The 20,605-nt window shown below is 40.7% G+C and overlaps 1 protein-coding gene across 1 annotated transcript in view; it reads left to right on the forward strand.

Annotated features, from left to right (window-relative positions):
- ITGB6 (integrin subunit beta 6) overlaps positions 1-14,227 on the forward strand; it is a 50,023-nt gene extending 35,796 nt beyond the window's left edge. The window contains exons 13-15 of the mRNA XM_072982433.2: positions 8,720-8,839; positions 10,180-10,346; positions 11,849-14,227. Coding sequence (XP_072838534.2) covers positions 8,720-8,839; positions 10,180-10,346; positions 11,849-11,947 — 386 coding nt within the window. The 3' untranslated portion in view covers positions 11,948-14,227. The remainder of the gene's footprint in view (positions 1-8,719; positions 8,840-10,179; positions 10,347-11,848) is intronic.
- Positions 14,228-20,605: the final 6,378 nt, after the last annotated feature.

Raw genomic sequence — 20,605 nt, forward strand, 5'->3', positions numbered from 1 at the left:
AGAGCCGACCTTAAAAAACTGAACATGAAATACAGCATCTCTGTGTGGTTGGCGAAGAGGATATTTTATATGGAGAGTTACTATATGTTGTCTGTTAACTCCAGTGGCAACAGATATAAACTCCAGACATAATTAGTTCTTGAGAATCAAACAAAACCATAAAGGCTGCTGTCAACTCCTCACAGACATGACCTCACATTTAGATCAGACAGATATAATAATTTAGGAGAACACCCACATTAGATGCTGTTGGTATGGCTAAATGCAATTACTAGACCTAACTAGAGTAGACCCATTGAAATGTACTTGATTAAGTAAATTAATGCTAATGTAAAAGTCATCAGTTCAAGGAGTCTGCTGTGATTGTGGTTCTTATTACAGTTGGATTTAGCCATATATTTGCATTTTGAAGTTGATTAACCCAAGTTGTGTCATCTGCCCAGGTCAGGGGAATGTGTGGGCCAGGGCAACATCTGTTGCTGAGTCCCTCCACTCCCTCTGCAGAACTTTGGCCTGTAAGACCTTGGCTTCTCTGCAGGACCAAGCCCTCTCTGCTTGCTGGATTATGAACCAACTGCTTTGTTTTCTTCTCCCTTTCTTCTCCTGCCTTTTATCTCTTGTTTGGGAGTGGAGTGCATAGGAGGTGTTTGTGTGTGTTTTGAGAGGGACAAGGAAGAGGAGACTTATTTGAATGTGGCCTGTGGCTGTCTGATTTTCTTGATGTTGTGAGGTTTTTTGTTTGTTGAGGAGGGATGTGTTTTCAAAGGAGCAGGGATATTGCAAGCGAGCAGAGAGCAGCCCTTACAATTACAGAGGACAGGGGGAGTTATGCAGCTGCGAGACAACAACATCATGGGAGGAGGGTGGAAAATAGAGTGCTGGTTGCCCCCCTCCCCCTTTGACCCAGACTGTCTTCCAAATCAAATAGTCTGGATAGCCTTGATGGCAGACTCCCAGGATTGGAAGTACTGTTACTAAATGACAGGTCAGTGAAAGGTTAGACAACTAACATCCAGATTTGATCCAGGATGAACATGCTGACCTGGCTTGCATGAGAGATAGCTAGTTGGGGGAATTAGTCTTTCTCAGCTTTGCTCACCTGGGTTCTCTGTACAGCAGCACGCCAGACCTGGGGAGTGAAATGGAGGTCACAATCGTCTGTCAAAATTCAATCACCTTTATAATCACCCTTATATCACAGACTGCGCATGGACCTGAAAGTGGGTGCCTGGGACAGAATAGAGATTCTGTTGGTGTACCACCCACCCTGCTGCACAACGGTCTCCCTGCCTGAGTTGGTGTGAAGTGTGATATTGCAGTTACCTCAGCCTGTTCTGCTGACCAACGTCGACATTCTTGCACATACCAGTTTATCGGGAATAGTGATGGGCACAAAATGCCAGATTAGCGGTTTGTAATGGTTTGTTCATCAGATGCACAGGTGTTCTGGGGGCACTCCGGATTTCCTCCCACACCTCCTCCAGTGGGCGCCCACTCAGAGGCAGCTTCCCAGGCTTTCCCTTACTGCCTTCTCTGGAGGCAGAGGAAAGAAACAGGGGTGCCCATGGAACTCCTGTGAATCTGAAGAATGAACCATTACAAACTGGTTTGTGCCCATCTCTGATCAGGAACCGCTCAGGACTCCATATCTTCCATGATAACCACGGGGCTGTCCAAAGTGCCTCCACTCATGTTGCAGAGCATATACTTCTGACCTGGTTTTCTGTAGTGAACAGGACGGTGATGATCTGAGCATCGTCATAGATCACTACCAGGAAGGGTTTACATTTATTGGAACTCTGAGCTTCTGCAGGGGTGGGGGTGGGGGCCCAATTAAAATGGCCCATCCTAGCAGAGTGGTGGATCTAAATTGCTTCCTGAGGACTGTAGGGGAGTTTCCTGCTGTCTTGTCATGCAATCCTGTCAATCTTTGGAGTGGGGAAATGGCCAGGGCTACTGAGACAATTGTTCCTAAACATCTCCTCCCACAAAGCGCAGCTCAACTATCTCCTTGGTTTACTAAGGAGCTGGGGATAGTGAAAGAGTGAAATGGCAACTAAAGTGATGATGATGGAAAACCCAGTGCTGATACGATCAACCATGGGCTACAGTTTATTAGAAAGCCTACTCCATGGCAGTGGTGGCAGTGAAGCAGCTATTCCTCTGTGCCACCCCTGCATCTACACAGAGCTGCCCAGCAGAGCTCTTTTGGGTGGCCTGCCTCACAGATGGCCACAAGAGAAGGACACTGTGAAGATTTGGCACCGCATTTTGCAGAGAGAGTCACTTGGGTCCTCTGTGATTTAGATGCTGTGGGTGATGCAGGTCCTGTTGATGTACCTTTGACCCCTGCTGGTCCTATTATAATGGAACTGGTTCAGTTGGTGCAATCTGAGTTTGTGGACAAGATCTTTGGGCAGATGAAAGCCACGACATGTGCCCTGGACCCTTACCCTTCTTGGCTGACAAAAGCAGCCAGAGGGAGACTGGCTGAGTGAGCTACAGGAGTGGTGACTGCCTCCTTGCAGTAAAGCAGAATACCAGCATGGCTAAAGGAGGCAGTTATAAGACTTTTGTTTAAAAAGCCCTCCTTGGATCCCATTGTATTGCGGACGATTTTGGAGCATGTGGTAATGTCCCAACTCTAGAGGTTCCTGGATGAAGGAGATTCTCTAGATCCATTTCAGTCTGGCTTCAGGCCTGGTTACAGAACAGAGATGGCTTTGATCACATTGCTGGATGACCAAATGATAGGAACTGGACAGGGGAAATGTGGCCTTGTTGATTCTGCTGGACCTCTCTGCTGCTTTCAACACCATTTACCATGGTATCCTTCTGGGGCACCTTTCTGGGAGGTATTATCTTAGACTAGTTCTGATTTTTCCTGGATGGCCAAACGCAGAAGGTGATGTTGGAGGAATCCTCTTCAATACTCTGGCCATTAGTCTGTGGTGTTCCTCAGGGCTCAGTCTTGTTCCCTGTGTTTCTAAACAATGCAGAACGGTGTATTGCACTAATGGCATAGTCAAGCAAGCAGGCAATAAATCCACTGGGAGACGTTTGGGGGTTCAATGCTATCAGTATGCTGATAACATCCAACTCTTATCTCTCTTTCCCATCTGATTCCAAGGAGTCTGTTCTGTGCTTAGACCAGCGTCTGTTGTCATTAATGGACTGGATGGGTGCTAACAAACAGTAATTTAATCCGGCTAAGACAGAGGCGTTCCTGGCCAGTCGAAAGGCAAATCAGGAGATAAAAATTCAACCTGTACTGGAGGTTACACTACCCCTGAAAAGTCAGGTTTGCAGCTTGAGTGTGCTCCTGAACTCAGTGCTGGACCCACAGGTTAAAGTGGGGCCAGGAGTGCATTTGCACAGTTAAAGCAGGTGCATCAACAACATCTTTGCTTTGAGATGTGTTATCTGGCTTTGGTGACACACGCCTTAGTTACATCTCATCTGGATTACTACAACAAGGGGCTACCTTTGAAAAGTGTTCAGAAACTTCAGCTGGTTCAAAATGATGCAGCCAGACTGCTGACTGGTGCTGGTTACAGGGAGCATGTAACTCCCATATTATAACAGCTTCACTGGCTACCAGTCTGTTTTGGGGCCCTGTTCAAAGTGATGGTTATTACCTATAGCCATCTTGTGAAGGAGCGGAGGCGAAGAGTGTGCCATCCTTAACTTTCAAACCCGAGGAACAGATGAAAAAAGGGGAACAACTTGTGATGGCAGGGTCGGTTGAGGAAAAGGCGGGCGATTTGAAGGCTGAGAAGGCGGGAAAAACAGAATTTATTTTGGTAGAGGGAGAGTGGGCGGAGTAGGAGGTGTCAGTGTGGGAAGAGGATAAAAGCGAGGAAGGGGTGTTGTAGTTTAGTACAGTGGTGGAGGAATACGAGCGAAAGAAATGTGAGGAGAGGAAAAAGGCATTTGAGAGGGTACGCACTCAAGGACTCATAAAAGACTTTCCAAATCTGAAGGTGGGAGGACTCCTACCTACCCTGGAACGAGAGGCGGAGAGACCTAAAAGAGTGGTGACCCATGAGTGGATTGTAATAGTGGTGCCTAGAGGAGCTGAGGTGCGGCGTGAGTGGGGGAATACTCACTGTCCATTTCCCGAAGGTCCTGATGAACAAGGGCGAGTAAGGCACTCATGCTGTGGGACTGTTTGTGCGATCAGAAGTGCCCCACCCCCGCTACCGGAGGACAAGGGATGGCGTGGGGGGCAACCCCATTGAGTCCATGGGACTATGATAAAAATTTTGTTGCTGATACTAGTGGCCTGTTCCCCAAGTTGGAACCATTAATACCTTCAAGTGAAGTGCTGGTGGATGTTGGAGAAAATAAAGTTGATAGTTTAAAAGTTATAAAGACTACGCCTTTATTATTTCCCACCGAGGGGCCGCCTGATGGAGGAAGCGAACCTCATCACACATCTATTACCTACTACTTATACAGCTTTGGTCCTGGCTATTTGAAGGTTTGTGTCACCCCATATGAGTCTTCTCAGCTCTTAAGATCTTGTGAGGAGGCACTTCTTTCAGTACTACCACCTTCCCAAGCTCGTTTGGCAAGGACATGAGAGAGGGCCTTCTCAGTGGTTGCTCCCAGGCTTTAGGATGCACTGCCCCCAAGAGGCCAGGTTGGTCCCTTCCCTCTTGTCCTTCTGTCATCAGGCAAAGATGGCAGAAGGGCATCTTTTCAGGTAGGTTTTTAAGTAATAAGTGTCTCAGGAGTGCTTTGTTTATTAACTTACAGATTTTTAAATGTTTTAAAATTGTTTCAAATTTTGTTTTTAATCTTGATACATGTTTAAATGCTTTTTTAATATGATACTTAATTGGTATTTTTATCCATGTAAGCCGCCCCGAGTAGACATTGTCTAGAGGGGCGGGGTAAAAATTGAATAAATAAATAAAAAAATATTTTAAAACTAATGATTGTTTTATAGTTTTGGTTGTGAGCCTCCTTGGGGTTCCTTTCTCCTTGGGGAGAAAGGTGACACGCAAATAATGTAAATAAACAAGTTCCCGAGAACTTTCACAAATGGAAACAATCCAATTCTTTGCATTCTTCTCCAACAAATATTATATATGAAATGTGCAACCATATATTTCTTAGCAGACTGAGACCACCTGGAAGGAGGAAAAGAAAGCAACTATATCAAATTCAAAATGATCTGTCCATAGAAAGACACATACTGTATACACTTTTCTAGAAATTAATTTATTATTAACAGATTTCTACTTGTTTATTGTTTTAAAATCCATTCTTTCACTAGAAATCATTTTAATTGGTTTGCCCAAACTTACAAGTACATAGAACAGGTAGGAATCTGCAGGCAGAAGGGTAAAAGAGTATGTCGGCAAAGTTTGGAATAATTTCTCACAGGGATTATTACAAAAATGAAGGGAAGGTTCAGTAGCTAAGAGTGTCAATTGGAGAGTGTTGAGCCCTATCATTAGAGATCATTACAAGAACTCTAAACAAGCACTTAGAATTTAATATAATGGCTGCATATAAATGGGAAGGAAGGAAGGAAGGAAGGAAGGAAGGAAGGAAGGAAGGAAGGAAGGAAGGAAGGAAGGAAGGAAGGCAGGCATTTGATTTCTATGGTTTTTGTTAATACAAGTTAAGATAGATTTGGGCATTTCTCATTTAAATATTGTTTGGAATTTTGTATTTGTGTATTGTTGGTCATCATACCTTGTATTTATGTTTCTCTCCTCGCATAACTTGCAGATCAGCTTGCTTTGTTTTATGCTGTTTGCTATTATCTCAGTAGTCTCCTGAGCTGGGATACGTGAGCTCTGAGTCTTCCGGATGTTAGAATGAGATTGTTTTGAAGTCTGTTTTTTTTTCAGATACAAAAGTCTCTTTGAAACAATTATTTGCAATATTTATTCACTTTCAACTTCAATTTATTTATTTATTTATTTATTTATTTATTTATTTATTTATTTATTTATTTATTCATTCATTCATTCATTCATTCATTCATTCATTCATTCATTTATTTTATTTATATCCTGCCTATCTGGTCGGATTAGGACCACTCTAGGCGGCTAACAACATAAAATAATATATATATATATATATATATATACACACACACACACACACACACACACACACACACACACACACATATATATATACACACACACACACACACACACACACACACACACACACACACACACACACACACACACACATATATATATATATATATATATATATATATTTGCACAGCAGAAATATTAAACAAGATGGGAAAAATAATAGGAAAGGGAAAGAAAAAGGGCATCAATAGGCTATCTTAAGGACACTGCATTATCATCATATCCTATTACCCAATCCCCTTTATTTCTTCTTTCTGTTTCTTTGCCCCACTATAAAAAATTACCCCGTTACACTCATTTTTTTACTTACAGTAGTGGTAAACCCATTCAAGAAAATCTCTTAAACTCCCTTAGATATGAAATTTTTAGAAGTCTGCATATTCAATGAGAACAACCCAATATTGGCAAATTTCTGAAATTAAAGACTTCCTCCTCCTGCCCTGTGGCTTCCATGACTCCCATGTGATGAAAGGAATTACACAGCAACCATGGGAGCTGCAGGACAGAAGACTGAAATGTGTAATTTCTGAAAATCACCCATGCTAATGACATCATTCGTCATGCCTTTCACAAGCATAGTTACATTGACAGGATTTCATCCTGTGTAAAGCCACAAGAAAGGAAAAGACACCAGAAGTAGAAGTGCCTTGAATGGATGTGTAATATGATTGCAACCTGATAAATTTTATTACAACACATAATAAATTGGAGCCTACTTCATCACATTAAGATTTAAAATTTTAAAACTTGTAAATTTACAGTTTAATAAGCTTGCTGTTCTGGTAGTTTTTAAAGGTGTAAAAGGTTTCTGTTCTCTCAACAGTTGAACTGCTGGGTAGCTCAGTGGTTAAAGTAGAGGTTGGGAGTTCAGTTACCCAATGTGCCTCCGTGACAGGGGTTGGACTTGATGACCCTTAGGGTCCATTCCAGCTCTGCAGTTTGATGATGATGATGATTAAACAGTCCATTCCTAGTTTGGAAGGCTACAGAGACACTAGCGGAGGGACTGTGCAAATAATCCCAGCTTCATCTTGCACAGAATTGCAAGATGACTTGCAATTTTGCTCGATTAATTTTTTTCAAACACTATCTATGGAAGGCTGGAGCAAGTATTTTTTTTTCCAGTTATGGGATAGTCCTGCCAAACTGGGTGCAATAGGAATTGGTTGCTATTTCCTAAGGCCTCAGTAGTCTCCTGAGTTGTGAAAGGTAAGCTCTGAGGCAGGTTCTATAACTCCGAGAAGCCTAAGAGAGGCAGTAGACTGTTAGCAATGCTAACTAAGGCTTCTGGGTGTTGAAGTCTAAATGCATTTATACGGATAAGACTGAGCTATATAGTAAAACATTTGTCTTTAAATGGGGTTTTAGCTGCCTTTACCTTCACCTATGAAGGCATATGTGTCTTCCACAGAAAGTACATGCCTCAAGTTTTAATAATGTTAATGTAACAAGTTAAGATTTCTATAATATTAATAATCTCTATGCCATTTCTCTTGAAGGGATTTCAGCTAATATAGCATTGACTTACTTCCCCTATTAACAACTGTAATTAAATATTGTCCTGTTTAAGTGTTTAACACAAATTGATAGCACTAATATATTTGATACACAATATTTTCTCAGGATATGATATTTGTTTAAGATTGCATTTTAAAAATCAGTTCACAGTACCTGCAATTATCTTGATATGTTACTTTTCATACAGTATCTAAAGAAGAATTTCAGAAGAATGTCAATAAAGTTAACTTACTACTATTTTTAAAAAGCAGATGATGGATTGTAGACAAGACATTGTGCTCTGGCAGTATTGCCATTAGAGACAGCCGTCTAAGTCCGTTTCTCCTTCTTCTTTTTTCAGCCTGTCATAGGAACCTAAACCCCTCAACACACAATTTTTCTAGGGCTTATTGAGTGTCAGGGGTTCTGCATTATGGAAAATAAAAGTGAAAATCTTTCTCTGGAACTGGGAAAAAACTAGTTTCATCTTAGGTTCTTTTAAATTCACTTTTCACTGAACAATGTTAGAATTATCGAATGGCTTACTTATCTGTCATGAGTTCTCTTTAATTACTACACCAATTCATGTCACCCTAATCTTTATAAAAGCATCCTGAAAACAATAAATGGCAGTCTTTTAAAAAAAAAAAAAAAGGATCTATATCCTTTTGAAATGGGAATATCCTACATATTGAAACATAGTCTAGACATACTACCACCATAGAGAAGATGTTGTTTACTTTGTACTATAATCAGGGCTATTATATTCCCTGGATAGCTATGGCAACTCTCTTGGAGGTATTTCCGATTCACTGACTTTCAAATTACAGTAGACTTGATGGGCATTCTTGATGGTCAATGCAGATTGATAACACCTGGACCTTCTCATTTGAAACCTAAGTATAGAGTGTAACAAAAACTGACAAAGAAAAACCTTTTAGTGGTAGTGGTATTGTGTGGAATTCTTTCAGACATTTTAGCTTGCTTCCCTAGTGTTTGCTGAAAATAGTCTTATGTTATAAATCCTTCTATCTGCATAGTGAATGCTTGATGAATTGGTCTTGACCTGAAAATGGGTTTTCCTCCCCTCACAGAGATTGTGGAAGATAAATTTGTTCCTTGTTTGCTCCGAGAGGAAAACAAGTGTGTTATCACATTTCTAATGGCAGCTGATGATCAGGGAAAAACTACTATACACAGCATAAAGCAAAAAGGTGAGACCACTGGGTTTGTTAATCATTTCTTACATACACTATTAAGCAGGGGTGGGGAAGTTCATGAGTGTCACTTTTATCCACAGTTAGATTTTTTTTAAAAAAGGCTACGATGGGGGGAGTGGAATTCTGCCTTGGATACAGAGAACATTGCAGATTTTGGTAAATTTTTTGGACATGAACTGGAACAAAATTATCCCCATCTGCATGCTGCAAATTAAATATGAACTACCAGGAAGGTGCTGTTGGTTCCCTCTTGTCATATGGTGGTTTACAATGAGGAGCATCTCAAAGAAAAGACATGGCAAACCTCATTCAGTACTAACATAACTGATTACGCACAAGTTAAAAGCAGATTTTAAAGTCTTCTCTGACCTGGGCCTGGATGGTTAAATATGTCAGCTCCTGTTTCTTCTACACTGAACTTCTTAAAATCTCATGTTCTTCTTGGCTCAAATGTAAAGTAATTTACAAATGTTGGCAGACTCTTTTAAACACACACACACACACACACACATCTGAAATAAAATTCTAGTCCCTCCTTCCTGCTAGACCATATGCATTTAAAAGATGGTTGCCTGGAAATCTTGGCTTATATTTGAAAACCATGAATGAAAGCACACTGTATCCTCTGAAAACTATCTCCAGAGAGTTCAGGAGACTCTTCTGCGCACTGTGGAATGGGTTCAGAGGACTCCTTTAAAATGAAGGAATTGAGCAAACCAAGTAGATCCATCTTGTTGTACTAATGTAGCTATACCCATTTTTCTCCAGTTCCCCCTTTCCACTCAGCCTGCCAACCTTCCCTTCTTCCTGCTCTGATGAAACACGACCTACAGGAGGGGGAGGACATGGCAATGTCCCCTTTTACCTGCCGTTCTAAGGCACAAGCCTTAGGGCAAAACTGTTTCAGAGACAATTCTGCATGGAGCTAGGAGAGTGCTGCTAAAGTCATTGGCCACCCATGCAAAGCACCCTAGCTAGAGAAGGGATGCTGAGGGTTCTGAATAGCGCTGACTTCCCTTTCAGTCATTGTAATTTGGTTCAAATGATTTAGTGTAGGTGCCCACAGATCTGACCTACTTTCTTCAATGGAGGGTGTAGCATTCACATGTACATTCCTTTGTACAGGCAGAATTTCCTTCTCCACTTAAGTGAATGATGCAGCCAACACACATAGGAGCTGCCAATGTGCACTAAATGCACTAGTATATAGGTATATATAGAAAGAGAGGAGTAAATTCTATTTTAATAGTGAAAACCACACATGACTAAGTATTCTATAGCTCCTTTTAGGCTTGTTGCTGCACAGGTTCACAGGTTTCCTCTTCCGTCCACAGATTGTCCACAACCTCCCAATACGATGATGATTGCGTTGGGTGTTTCAACTGCAGTTGTTATCACTGGGGTTGTCATGCTTTGTATATGGAAATGGCTCATTTCAGCTCGTGACCGCAAAGAAGTTGCAAAATTTGAAGCAGAGAAATCAAAGGCCAAATGGCAAACGGTATGTCAAATTTTATAGTGCTTTCCCCCCCACACACACTTTATTCACTTGCACAATGGCTACTATGGATGTGTATTTACTATAAATTAAGTGCACCTTGTAGGCCATATGCAGCCTCCACTCCCTCTAATCCCTCAGCTCCTCATATTATAAATATTTGTTCCCCAAAATATGGTAAATCATACCGCTAGATGTCCCAGAGGCACAATTTGCCATTTGTAGGCTGTTTTGAGAGGGAGGGAGCATTGACCCTAGACATTGTCCACCCCAGTACAGGTTTTGTATTTCAGAAAACACCTCAATGTTTTTCACAGTATTAAATCCAATTTAAGATGGATAGCAATATGGCTGTAATGTATAAAAAGGAACAGACATTTCTGATTTCCAATATTAAAGGTCAAAAATTAAAGAAAACATTAAGAATGGGTTCTTAAACTCTCGGCATTTTTTCTTGAAAATCTATCAGGTTTGGGACGGAGAAAATGTAAATTTCTGAAGGTTCTCTGTCCAGACAGCTGATTCCTTGAAAACTATGTGGAATTACTTTAAACATCCACAACTTGATCATAACAAATTAATTGCTTCTTATCTAAGACAAGTATTTAACTGAAGTTGGGACAAAAATACCTTGGCATTTTTGTCTTTGAAGATGACTATGGTTGAGAAATAGTAGCATTGGTCAATGGCTGATTCCTTGAAGTTCTTTGACATCCTTATTTCTGAAAAAATCTGCGAACATTCAGGTCATGTGGAAACACACATCATATTACTATGAAAAATAAGTCTTTCAATTTCAGTTAATAATTGCAGACCCTTTCTTTCCTCCATAAAATCTTCTCTCTGTTCATCCTGTACTGCTCACTAAGGTGTAGTACAAGAATAGAATGTAAATTCTGCAGCAAATGGCCCAAATTTGGCCAGCGGGTTTCATCACGCCATGGCCAACAACCACTCAAAGTGGCTTTGGCCCTGCCCACTTTTACCTTTCGTGTTCTAAGATCAGTGCCCCTACCGAGAAGACTGCTCTCTTATCCAGTCTTGCAAGATGCTCTGTTTCTCTAGCTTTGGTTCTAGTACCAAATGTTGCTTAATGATTGCATCACACAGTTGAACGTGAAGGCTGGCTTTAGTGAGCCAAACCATTTGGCAAAAGAGTTTAAATTGGAATGGGGAGGATACTGGAAAATTGGTGTGGGGGAGGAGAATTGACTGGTTTCAAACTACAGTACTTGCCAAGGTGCCAAAGATAACAGATGTCAGTGGGCACTGTGGAGCTTCTTGAAAATGCTGGGGTGTTGTCATACTCTGAGACAGTTTCTCAACATTTATGCAGCATATTACGAATGAATTTCATTCAAAGCAATAAGTCTTTACAAGGTAGTTGTTAAATGTGAAAAAAGAAGTACAAAAAATTACCAAACTACCGTGTTAAATGTATCTGGTAGCGCCACAAAATGAAATGTGACACAATCTGTTGAATACAATTTTGCTTTCTCTTCTAGGGAACAAACCCATTGTACAGAGGCTCAACAACAACATTTAAGAATATAACATACAAGCAAAAAGAAAGGCAACCAGGATCTGCTGCAGATAGATATTAGCAGTCTGGACAGCAGCAGAGAAACACTAGTTTTTGAAAAATTAAAAATAAGCAATAACTACAGTTGTCATACAGTACATCTCTTTAAATGGAAACTTGTTGACATACTCTAGTCGTACAGGAGCTTGGTTTGAAAGAAAACATGATTGCAAGATCGTTGGAGTCATGACTTTGTAATCTAAAGGATCTACTATTTGTGCTAGCCCCCCCCCCCCCCCAAATATTAGAAGATCTCAGGTAATACTTTAGTGGAAAGCAGCATCTGAACATACTGGGCCAATAGCAACACCTGGAAAAGTCAGACAGGTGTCAGCAGTCAAGAGGTGGTTGAGCTGGTCAGCTCACCCCATTTCATGCTCACATTTAGTAAATGACTGGGTGGATCAGCAAGAAACATCAAAATTGTGGGTGGGTCAGAGCTGTTGCTGCAGTCTCAAGTTATACATCTGTTACACAGGTCCAGCGCAGCAGGAATATTACCGACACTGTGAAGTCAATAGGATTAGGGAACACGCTGGATAAGGAATGTTGTCACAATGTTTTTTCCGGACTCTCAAGTAACCAGGGTCCAGCACGTTGCACACATGTAGATTTAGGTGGCAAAATTTCATGGCCAGAAAATGTATCCCCGCTATCTTTTTTAAAAAAATAACCTCCATTTGGTTAATTGTATTACTTGAGGTATTAAAAAGAAATACCTGTACACAGGCAAGTCAGAGCTCATGGGAAACTGCCTCAGGCTTGCACACTCCTCTCTTCCCCTGCTCTTTTATGCACCAGAGGAAATCAAAAGAGGAAATCAAAAGCTTCTGTTTTGATTTTGAAGCTAGCCACATTTCCCTAAGCTGTCCACATTCAAGTAACAATCTCTTGTTTAAATTGTAGTTAGTGAAAACAAGCCAACTTTGGAACCCATTTTGATCTTCACAGCCCATTCTCACAGTGGGTCTCTTGTTATATACTGGCTGGGTCACTAAGTTCTGGTTTGGAAATAAGTCATTCACACAATTTTAGACTTAAATATTTTTATTTCAAAAGTTATTTTTTGTGCATAGTGACTTGAGGTTATAAGTCATGTTCTCCCTCCACTGAGAAGCCTATGTTCACCATTGACAAGGCAGACTTCTGTAGACGACCTGACAGCATAGAGAACATTACATGGGAGAAGCTCCAATGGGAAGAGTTAAGTCACACATGCAGACAACAAGTAGCTCATTCCCTAGCAGTCCTCCCGCCCTCCCTGTGCTGGGCTCCTCTGGTTATTTAAAGGAAAAGCATGTTTTCCAACAAAAACATGTACTGTAACTGAATTGTAGACTGAAGATTAAACCAAGGCTTCAGTCATGAATATTTTACTTGAATTCCATGAAACCTGATAGGCATGTTTTTAGAGAGAATAAAATCTGTCCCTGCAAGAAAAAAAAGTATTTAAAGTAAAGGGATGGGGTGGGGTGAATGCAAAAGTGGGGGGAGGGAAGGGTTTTAAACTAGTTTCCCAGGTATTGGAAGGAGGAGATATTGGTAGTATGGTGGAGGTAATGACGAGGGTGGTGTTTCTTCAAAGCAAGCATTCACAATGTAATTCACACTATGAATGAATTTTGTATTTGACAGAGGCACTGGAAATGTCTTCGTTATTTTTGTTGAAATACTGTAGTTTTGACCCAAGGCTGGACCTTACATATGGCCAAAACATAATTAGTAAATGTACTGTTACTCACTGGAGTCCTTTGGGCATTTTATTGGTGCTTTTATTCATTGTGTAAATCTCTGTGTGAATGATTAGCATTAAGTTTTGCAAATGAAATTTAAAATAAAAATGTCTTTGATTATAAAAATGCTGATATATAGGCAGAACTGCTGTAAGGAACTAGATACTCAAAGGTTATAAACTCTTGGGGTCAACTTTGCCTTAATGCTTTCAATGTGTGTTTGGTGTTGCTTTTGTTTGCCACTTTTAGTGTGGCATTTGTTTGCTTTTTTTCGTATGTGTGTAATTGCTGTTTTTAGTTTTAAATATTGTCTTTTAATGATGTAAGCTGCCTTGGGTCCTTTTAAAGGAGAAAGGTGGAGTAAAAATATTTTAAATGAATTTAAAAAATTCATCATACTATTCATTCTAGTTCGCTTTCTGACAGTATATTGCTTTTCTTAACACACACCACACAAATTACTTCACCCCAATGATTACTTTGGGCAATATCAAAATTGATACCCAAATTCTAGACTCTGATTCTGGAGCTGTGAGCAGAGATTTGAGCATTATTATTTTTTTCTAACAGAACTTGCTCTGTTATGCATTACTTTGCTTCATCTGTGTTGCTATTACTGTTACCATTGCTCATGCTTGTGAAAGTAATTCATTGTGTTATATGTTACAGCATACCAAACCAAAAAAAAAAACAGGAAATGCTTGCCAGTTCTTAAGAGTGGTCATTTTTTGCACTGTACCTTGAGAATGGTTACGAAAATGATAAAAGAGAAACAATATTTCCTTTGCCACTTAGGACTGATAAAAGCATGCCGTGAAACTTTTAAATTCTGTCAGAATACTTCTTAAAATGCCTTTTTAAAGTAACTTATGAATGTAACTATAAAATATTTGTCATTATACAAAAAAGTTGTATTTGCCTGTTAATTATCTTTGTATCTTTGTGATCTATGTATTATCCGCAAAGTTCTTAGCTATAGGAATCTTTGTTACTTATAACTAGTTATTTTCAAGCTGTGGCTTCCTGAATTATCAGGAAGTGGTTAAGAAGACCTATGCCAAAGGAAAATATCTTAGATGGACAATTTCAAAGAGCGTGGAAAGTGACAAAATAAGATAAGATAATAAGGAATGGAATGCTAACTAGTTTGTGGTTCAAAGAGGCCCAAACAGTCATTCTTATGGGTTGCTTTCCATATTTAATAGCTCCAACATTGCTGCTCATTCTTTCTGCCTAATGGAGGAATTTCTAATAAACATAGACTTTTTAATCAACTTTCATTTCTAGGTTATTACACTATGTGTACTTGTTAGTTTGAGAAGACAATGAAATATAATTACTTTGTCTTCACTCTTATAAAATATTCAAGAAATTTGGCATGATTTTCCTCTCCTATGTCAGTTCTCTTTTTTCTTCTCTAATATAAATTCATATAGATTGTCCTCTTTCTTGCTAATATCCTGCTGTAATGACGAGCACATTCCTTTTCTGCCTTTGACAAGGGCTATATTGCCACTCTATCATACTTCTCAAGCACACCACGAGAATGTCTGCTTATATTTCACAGTGGGATGTGAAAGCTGAAATTGATTTGGCTCTACAGTGAGTATCTGTGGTATGTAATTTATTGCAGATCCTGCCTATATCCAGCCCCTCTGTAAATCTTCATTTTCTATATTTTCAGGACAAATGGTGCATATTTTGGAATCTTCCTTGCTATCTTTCCATTTTGCCACCAGCTGGCAAATCTGGATTGATACTTATAAGAGAACCATGATCATACATATCAGACAGGATGAAAAAGCCTAAGCTTGCCAACAACATTTGCACATTTGGAGGTTCTAAGCCAGAAAAAGTGCTCATAGAATTTTTATCTATGATGAAATTTAATACAGAGAAAATGAGGATTCTCCGCCCTTCTGCACAACTGAGTTGGCATTGAAAAAAATTACCTGTTATCTTTTATCTTTCTCCCTCTCTTGTAATTATCTCACTAATAAGAAATCCATGTATTACTACTGAAAGCAGTAATTTGTTACATGTAATACAAATATATGTGTCAAGATTATGGTTGGGACGGAGAAAACCACATAAATCAGTCAGTCACACTAACCTTAATTTTTTGGTGTGGGTAATCTCCAGGGGGTCAATGTGCAGTTGGCTGGGAAAAATCGCCCTGCCTGGTGCCTTCCCAACACTTCTGAGCCACCAAGAAATCACCAACATTCACAAGGTTGCACACTTTAACGTTTACAACAACCCTGCCAGGTAGGAATACCAAAATACCAAAATGAAGGGTCCAGTAAAGATAAGACCAAGGCAAGACCTGGATTTAGTACCAGCCAACCCTGCCTATAACCAAACTACTGCGAAAAATATACTGTTTTATTAAAGATGTCGCAAAAGTCCAAAAGAAAATGAAGTTCAAAGCTGTTTCAAAACTTAGTTCAAAAACTTCAAAAGCAATCAAAAAATGGGAAGCCAAAAACCATTCAAAAAGATTTGAGTCCAGGGCAACTCCAGAAACCTTCAGAGAGAGAGAAAAAGAAAAAGAAAACTAGCTACCCTATCCTAATACAATCCAGCAGAACTGAAACATTGTTTCCAAGCATATGCAGAGCAGAGACTAAGAAGCAGGACAGCAAATGATCATAACCTTCTCCTCAAAAAAGCGAAGCTAAACTAGCTATATTCTCTGTGCTATCTTTATACCCATTACACCTTTCCAGATCTTTCGAGGGAAATCCACTAATCAGATTCCCAGTTACCCCAAATGTCAATTAGCTTGGAACCAGGAAAGAAGTGTTTTATGACTTTGAAGACGTTCCACCTCATCAAGGTAACCCCTGGTGTTCTCACCTCCCAATTAATGGCCACTCTTCCCTCCTCCTTTCCAGCTGCTCATTCCAGGCACAAGCCAGCAAGCATAAGGCAACTAAAAACCCCTCATTTGCCGATTTCTTATAAATATGTAACCTTCTAATAGAAATCTATAAGCATCTGACTAAAATTATCCAACATTTTCCCACAGGGAATTAAGGATGCTTGGTTTTTATGAACGTTTCCACTGATTAAATGCTAGGTGCTGATAAAGCCTGGAATACTGGCTTCTGAGACACCTCCTTTTACACAGGAGAATAATTGTGGGTATTTTGAAAGGCTGTCTATTTCTGGAGCAAAATTCAGTGTCACTGAAACACTGGGCCAGGATGACCTCTGCTTTTCCAGCCAACGTAGACCAGAAGTTCTTAACCTTTTCTTTACCACAGCTCCCCTGTAAATATCTTTTGCTGCCTCAGACCACCAAGACTTAGCTCAAGATTTAAAAACCTTTTGTTGTTTAGTCATTAAGTCGTGTCCAACTCTTCGTGACCCCACAGACCAGAGTACGCCAGGCCCTCCTGTCTTCCACTGCCTCTCAGAGTTTAAAACCCTTAAGTGCATCAAATATTTAAAGTTTCTCATGAAGGGTTTCATCAACAGATATTCCTTGCTATAACTACAGCAATTTTTAAGATGACTGGAAGAAGCTTCATTTTGCTTTGAAGAGGATGCATCCTCACTAACAGCACCAGTTCTTTTACATTCCAAATTAAGCCTTAACCAAACAGTTTTATTCACAGAAATTAAAGAAACACTATCATGAAGTCAATCTGAACACTCATTCACACTGATACTGGCTGACTCCAACTCTCTTTTCTTACGGCTTCTGACTGCCCAGCAGCAAGAAATGTCACACGCTGTCTCTCAAACACTCTGCAGCATTCACTTGCATGTCCTCACCGTGAGCAGAAATATCAAAGTTATTTTTATAACCGATTTTTACTTTTGTTTGTTTTTAATGAAGATGGTAGGTACGAAAGGCCAAGTTTTACACAAGCAAGCAAGGGAAATAAGATTTTGTTCTATGTTTCCTTTCCTTCCTTCCTTCCTTCCTTCCTTCCTTCCTTCCTTCCTTCCTTCCTTCCTTCCTTCCTTCCTTCCTTCCTTCCTTCCTTCCTTCCTTCCTTCCATTCATTCATTCTTTGTTTCCATTTTAACTGCAAAAGATCATAATATTTCTTCAAGCCTTCGCAGACCCTCTGTGAGGACACTGCACCCCCCCCTTCAGGGTCCATGGACCACAGGTTAAGAATTTATGACCTAGACAATGCCATTAGTACTTAACTAGAAGCAGAATTTCACTGTGTGGCAAATAATGCTGGTTTAATCCAACAAAACTTTTCCTTGCCCCTTCCATGTTGCAGAGTAGCCTGTATTTCTTTTGTGCTTGGTCTCTGGGAGGCGAACATGGACTTCATTTATAAGTCTGATTGCTTAAGCAAGTTTTGAAAGAACTAGAAACATTCTAACAGATTCTAATTGTAAAGCTGGCAGTCTTATTCACTGTGCTCATTAGTTTAAGTGAATGAATCCCCGGTCCTCACTATAAGAGACAGTGGGGGATATAATTCAAAAAATCAAGAATGGTGTGAGGAAGATGTCTGTGGCACACAGGTGCCCCTGTTGGCAGGACATCTACCCTCTGCCCAGGACCTGAGGATTTTTAGACTGAGTTCCCCTCTAGACCTGGCAGATACCCAGTTGGAACTGTCACTGGGAGAAGCCAGACAAAAAGAACCTGGGGCTCATGAACAAAGAACCCAGGTAGAGGTCCTGGAGAGGAAAACCTGAGCCAACAGCTCAGTGAATGAAGAGTGGCCCTTAGAGGAGGAACAAGACAGCCCCTAAGAGCTGGGAGAACAGGTATTCCAGATGGGAGACTTTACACTCAAAACTCTGGTAGAGGGGGGGAAGAAGAGGCAGAGCATTGGAGGAACTGGCAGAGGGCTTCCAGGGTGAGGAACATGAGCTGCTAGGAAGTGGGATTGCATCTACAAAGAGGGCGCTTGGACAGAGGTTTGGGTGCAGATGAGAGTATGAGGGGAAGGGGAAAAAATCTCAACCCCCCACTATCTTCCTCAGCCCCATTTTTGGAGAAAGCAGAAGTCAAAGGTAGAGACAAGTCCCCTGACTGAACTCCCCTTTGGGAGAACCAACAGTGATCGAACTTTGACACTGGCAACTTTGACACCTTGACATGTTGCCCTCATTGTGGGCATATCAACCATCCTCACTTGCGGATCTTACTGTCTGATGTGGAGCATTCCAAGAGGAAAGCGTGGGGTACCACCCTCCCCGGTGGCATTAACTGGAGGGTTAAGAAACTTGGACCTCGCCTTGAGCGGAGTGAAGGGAAATAACCTTGAGGAACAGAACTGTATCATGGTAGGGAATCCAACACTCTGAGTCTGCACCAAAGACCTAAACCACTGTGCTATCCAACATGCTGTCATAAGAAACAGCAAGCAGACAGACAAGAGTCTAGTTCTAATTCAGTGCTTTTTCTTCATTAAACTAATACTTTTCATTGCATCATGAAGGTGTCGTGTTTTTTTAAATGATGAATGTGTACTGGTATGTAGTAGTTCTTCATAACATTCACACTAAACGTCTTATCAGCAAATTCTACTAGCAAGGATATATCCAGTTTCCTTTCAAGCAAAGTGGCTCCGTGAGCTCAAAAGCACCCTTCTCTTAGCTGTAATGATCAATGGAAGCACATGGGCTCTGATATATGAATCAAATGGAATCTACACCCGTAGAACCTGTCGAGTAATGAATGCTATTTTAACTAATGTTGTACAAATTACCACTTGAACTGCACTTGGCTGGCTCTGAACCTAAGCACATCTAAAAGGAAAACTAATACACTAATTTTCATTTTCCACTACTTCAGTTTGGACTCATCTCAAGTATCATCTGGACTAAAGTCAGAAGATGCTGTTCTGTAATTAACCAGTCTTTCTCAAATGCCTTGCTAACATCATGCTGCCTGGTTCTAGGTACGTTTACACAGAAGCCGTGATCAATGAGAAGAGCAAACAGCCTTCCTGGCAGGAGTTGGTCCATATAGGTAGATATAGGGTGTGACTACATTGGAGAGCTGAACTGGAACAATTCATGCAGCCTGCATTACCTCTGAAATCGCAATCAGTGCTCACACAGGGGCTGCCGACTGATTCAGGAGTTCACCGTTCATGCTGATTGTAAGGTGAGTTGCATTCCAGCCCACAGCCCCCCTTCCTTTGTTCCTAGTCTCACCTCTGCCAGTTCTTTAATGATTTGCAGCCCAGATGACTCACCTATCCCAGAGCAAGAGAAAAAGGAGGGGGAAGAGGCACACCCAAAAATCAAAGGGAAATGTTGCCTCTGCAAGAACATCCGCAAAGTGAGACTTTGTCCAAAGTTCAGGGTGAAGCAGCTGAAATCCCAAACTGAATTGTCTCCAGAAATCCTTCAGATGGGGTAGGATTTGTATATGTGCAGCCAGAAAAGAGCCGCAGGAGGGGTTGGTTGGATACCAGGATGCCTTGGGAGGAGAGAAGTGTTGCATGTGTCCCCTGGTTCCGGAAGACCCAGAGAGGGGATATGTGCCAGCACAAATATACCAGTCATTTGGATACAAGACGGGGGTGGAGGGATCACTTTGGGTCATACATTGACCTATAAGAACACAGTCCAAATATAAAGCAAAAGGGTCTCTGTAAGAAACAATATTGTTCAAAAGCTGCTAGGAACTAGTAGACCCACAAAACCACATACACCAAGAAATGCAGCAGTTGCAGTGTGTAAGTCACTAGGATCTCCTGCAACTTTTGAACACTTCTTACCTAGGAACATTACCCAAAGTAATTCCTAGGGGGGGAAATGTTCCTGCCACTCAGGAGCATCTAGCTACTTCTTCAAGCTGAAAGGATTCAAACAGACTTTCCCCTGTGTAGTTAACTGCGATATATTCTTGTAAAGACAGTGGGTGTTTCTGTAGGTGGATTTCATGGTACGGCCAGTTTGGGTGTGGTGTTCAGGACCCGGGCCGGGGGAACATGCAAAAGCAAAGCACTGCG

Source organism: Pogona vitticeps, chromosome 1 (genome assembly GCF_051106095.1).
Source record: "Pogona vitticeps strain Pit_001003342236 chromosome 1, PviZW2.1, whole genome shotgun sequence".
Classification (NCBI taxonomy): Eukaryota; Metazoa; Chordata; class Lepidosauria; order Squamata; family Agamidae; genus Pogona; species Pogona vitticeps.